The 4,565-nt window shown below is 42.2% G+C and overlaps 1 protein-coding gene across 5 annotated transcripts in view; it reads right to left on the reverse strand.

The window, feature by feature from the left end:
* Positions 1–279: 279 nt before the first annotated feature.
* rinl (Ras and Rab interactor-like) overlaps positions 280–4,565 on the reverse strand; it is a 13,654-nt gene continuing 9,368 nt past the window's right edge. For 4 of the 5 annotated variants that reach the window (XM_027162170.2, XM_047806565.1, XM_047806566.1 and 1 more), the window contains 6 exons: positions 4,405–4,496; positions 3,938–4,160; positions 2,542–3,162; positions 1,683–2,000; positions 1,135–1,266; positions 280–888 (listed from right to left, as the gene is read on the reverse strand). In XM_027162170.2, the coding sequence (XP_027017971.2) occupies positions 557–888; positions 1,135–1,266; positions 1,683–2,000; positions 2,542–3,162; positions 3,938–4,160; positions 4,405–4,496 (1,718 nt within the window). In that variant the 3' untranslated portion in view covers positions 280–556. The remainder of the gene's footprint in view (positions 889–1,134; positions 1,267–1,682; positions 2,001–2,541; positions 3,163–3,937; positions 4,161–4,404; positions 4,497–4,565) is intronic. The other variant, XM_027162171.2, reaches the window with a different exon arrangement.

A 4,565-nucleotide genomic window follows, 5' to 3' on the forward strand; every position in this document is an offset into this window, starting at 1 on the left:
TTCTTTGTATTGCCAGCCTCTAAAATAATGAAGTATGTGTTTTAAAGGAAGGTGAAGCAATTCGAGTTGCATCTAATCCAGGATGTGTGCTCACTTACACAGGAAATTACCTTAAGTGTGGTTTTACTGAAATACTTGTTGGTGTCTTGGTCATGTGGTGCTCCTCTGTAGTCCACCGTCATTAAAGGTGTATGTGTGTAACCACTGGGATGCATCATGGCAAAATCAACTCCCTGTATCCTTCACTGGAGCTCCATATCAAATGATCTAGACTGTAGATCAGTTGTGTTTGGTTTATTCAGCTTTTCACTTAAATGCTGCTACAATTTAAATTAAGATACTTTAATATACATTTGAATATATTATAAAACACTGAGTCTATAGACTTTACATTAAGGCCATGTAAAGGGTGTTATTAGGACACACAAAATCAGAACCCAAAGCCAAAGGACTGTGTAGTTTTGGACACAGGGATTGTCCACATTTCTGTAATGTCTTTTTACACACAGTTTAGGCAAAAGTGCAGGGCAGTTTTAATGTTAACATCACTCTTCTGTTACTGATCCACTTCCTTTTCCTCTCCAGAGATCTCAGTCACACTCTGCAATGTCTCTGTCACATCATCATTGTGACTCCTGTCCTTGTCCTTGTATGCATCATTTGCATTCACCTCTACTGAGTCCTCATTGGCTTTTTCATTACTTCGGTTCCTCCTGATGGTCCGTCGGTTCCTGCTGCGCCGTGATTGGTTGCAGTGAAGTGTGCGTCTGCGATGCCATTGGCTGAGGGACTTTTTAGCTTCGGCACTCAGCTGCCGTGATGCTAAACGAGACTGGAAGCTGCTAATGTGGTACAATGAGGCGTAGAGGGACGTCAGGTAATATCCACCTGGAGCAGAAGAGAAAGATTTACAAAATCAATCAATCAATCAATCAATCAATCAATCAATCAATCAATCAATCTATCTATCTATCTATCTATCTATCTATCTATCTATCTATCTATCTATCTATCTATCTATCTATCTATCCATCCATCCATCCATCCATCCATACATCCATCCATCAATCCATTCATCCATCCATCCATCCATCCATCCATCCATGGAAACACAGCCGTAATATGCCCTCCTACCTTCTCCCTGTAACTGGGACGGGTCTAGCAGCTCCATCATGTAGTCTGTGTCAAGCTGCAGAGTGACGACATCACTGCGCAATAATACCCACGTCAGACAAGGCAGGAAGTCATCTGCCCCGAACACCACCCCTGTCACCACACAAAAGCAAACACAAATCTGTTCAGGTGTCAATTCATAAAACAGGCAATTAGTATAGAGACAAGGCAGGTGCATGTAATAAACTGCCATATCAGTGCAATTACTTTGGTGGTATTTAGAAATGGAGAATTATTTCCAAAGATGTTGTTAATATTAGTGTGGGAATATTAAACATGTCCAGATTAATGTTATGTACATAATACATAAGTCTAGTTTTTTGTGACCGGTTTTAAAGAAGATTTAGTGTCTATAAAACAGCCTCGGTTGTGCACATGTTCTCGGTAAAGTCCTCGCTGTGTGTAACACTGGCATAAAGTCTGAAACGTCTGTAGTCACGTCTGAAGTCTGAATAGAGCAACGCTGAATTTTAGTATTACAATATTTCCTTGATTTCTGATGCACTCACCAGGCTTGGCATTGACATTCATGCTGAGATAAATATTTTTGCACACTTTCAGCAGCATTTCCACCTTCTTTTGTGGTGAGTATTGCTGCTGCATGGTAGCCCAGCGCTGCTGGATCTTCTCCAACATGGCTGCATCAGGCACGCCTACACCCGCCGTCCCCTCCAGCTCCTCTAGGCTTCGGCAGTTCAGCACGTTCTGGTTCGCTTGCAGCCGCTTCAGACTGCCGTCCTGCTGTCGTGCCGTCTTCATGCACTCGTACAAATGGGAATACGACGGCTTCAGGGCCACTTTATGTAAGGCTTGCTCCATCATGGTATCTAGTGTGGAGAAGATGAAATAGAAATGCAACCGAATGAGACAAGAAATTCTGACATTTTTCTTTGCTTTAAGGAACCAGAAGAATAAGACAACAATGGACTAGAACAGTGTTTCTTAAAGTGGGGTCTTTAATGCATAGCTATAGAGTGGAAATCAAAGATATGATGGGGTCCAAGCACCAAAGTCAGCTCAGATTTAATGCGTTCTACCTGTGGAAAGTTCTGTCTGTATGTTGAAAATAATATTGATAAATGAAACAGATGTTGGGGTGTGTGTAAGATCCACTGCCACAGAATATTAGTGAGTCTGGTGCAGCACAATACTTTTATTAGTAACTGCAGTTTAACATCCACCCTGAGGTATTCTGCCCAATGTTAGTGGTTAGGAGAAAGCTGAGCTGCCGTGTGTGACGAGGTTTGTATCAGGATGTACTAAAAACCACAATATCTTAGTTGTACGGTTATCATACTGCGCAGTGGAAAGGTTTGTCTGTTGGTAAAAACGGACCATTAAAAGTAACCCTGCAGCATGTATTCTTACCCAACTCGAAATCAGGAACATCTCCCAGGGTGTCTATGATGCTCTGGATCTCAGCAGTGTCATACAATGTTTCCCGCAGAGTCGTGAGGGAGGACCGCACTTCCTGCAGCATCTCTGTACTCGTCATACTACAAGATACTCTCATTTTCAGTGTCTGCTCCACGAATCCCTTTAGAGCCTCTGCAAAAGGACCACCCTTACGTTCGCCCAGTTCCTGCACACGCTTACTCAGGCGTTTCTGTGGGTTAATGAAACCACCGAGAGCCTGGCCGACGGCTGAAAGCCTGTTCTTAACCTTGTCAGCCAGCGGGCGGCGTGGGGCGTTTTGGACATGGCAGGAGTTTACGGTTGGCTCGAGCTCGGGCTCCTCTTCTATGCTGCTCATTGACAGAGAATCAAATTCTAAGCATGGAGGGTGTAGCAGAGAGCAAGGAGTAGGTGGGTTCATCCAGAGTTTGTCCTCGACCCAAGACACTCGGTGTGGCGACTGAGGGATGGGGCAGCCGATCGAATCCACGCTCACTCTCTTTTGAGGATCTGAGATACCGGAACTGCTTGCTCTGCGTAAAACCACTTCAGTTGTAGTCACTTGGGAAACTGGGCTCTGAACAAGGGAACCTGCTGGAGAGAGAAAGTTCATCCATCATTGGTACTAAAACAGTAACCTTACCTGCTGTTCTTTTGGTTTATATCTTAAAAACAAATGCCTTTAAAAGCTATATTCAAGTCTTTTAGGGTAGGAGTTAGGGGTAATCTGGGGTAATCTGGGGCAACGCCTGGCTAAACCTTTGCTCTGGGTTTACCAATGCTAAAGGCCACGTGTCTCGTACTTAGACTGATTTCTTTTTTCTGTGATGAATTTACTTTTGACTGCAAGAAGCAGGGATGTTTGTAACTTTCAAGAAATCTTCGATTGTTCCAAACGTATTCTCAAAGGATTAAGGCTCTGGGTTGTTGATTGAATGTTCAGGGTTCAAGCCCTAGTACCACCAAACTGACACTGTTCGGCCCTCGAGCAAGGCCCTTAACCCTCTCTGCTCCAAGGGCACTATATCAAGGTGCCCTGATAACCCGCTTCCTAACGAGGAATTAAATTTATATGTATTTTATAGCCAGGTTGAAATGGGCTGTTTTTAGTAAAAGGCACCCGGTGTCACTGTATACAGACTAAAAGGACTTCTTTCCTGTTTTGTTGGTCCAAACAAATGCATAAATGCTTCCAGTTTGTATTTTATATTTTCTTCTTTCAATATCTATTATTTATTTATTTATTGTTTATTATCTTATTTTCGATCTGACACACAGATCTGATTAGTGATCATTTCTACATTTGGTAAAATTAAATGCCACTCTTAAACAGAATTGCCTGACCCTGACCCCAAGACTTTTGTGTCACCTGAGCTGTCCAAACTGGCAGGCGAGTCTTCCACTGACTCGGTATGCTTCTTAAGCCCCGCCCCTGTCCAAGGTCTTGCTGTGCTCAGCCTCCGGTCACGTTTGGAAGTGAAGAGGCGATTAGTGAGGTTTGCGCTAACCGGAGAATGTGTCAGCCAATCATCTCCATGCTCTTGGAGATACAGTGGGTTGATAAAGCAGAGTGCACCGTTGGCTGCTGTTAACTGCAATAAAACCAAAGATAAAATCATATAAAAGATAAACATAAATAAAGTAAACTGTATCTTAATGTTGTGCTATTTAAAGACTTATAACAACCTATAATACACTGTATATAGCCTGCATGCATTGACCAATATAATATAATATAATATAATATAATATAATATAATATAATATAATATAATATAATATAATATAATATAATATAATGTGTTAAACACAATAAGACAACAGTAGTATGCTTACTTGTATGGTGCACATGACAGTGTTCGGAGTGTCCGGTGTTACTGGACCCATCGATTCTGACAACAGATCTGCTGAGGGACAAAGCCAGGCCTCTGAAAATATCACACACATACCTTTGTATTACACTCTGTGTGAGGACCTGCATTCGAGTACTTATTAAT

The sequence above is a fragment of the Tachysurus fulvidraco genome, chromosome 22, assembly GCF_022655615.1.
Source record: "Tachysurus fulvidraco isolate hzauxx_2018 chromosome 22, HZAU_PFXX_2.0, whole genome shotgun sequence".
NCBI classification, from domain to species: domain Eukaryota; kingdom Metazoa; phylum Chordata; class Actinopteri; order Siluriformes; family Bagridae; genus Tachysurus; species Tachysurus fulvidraco.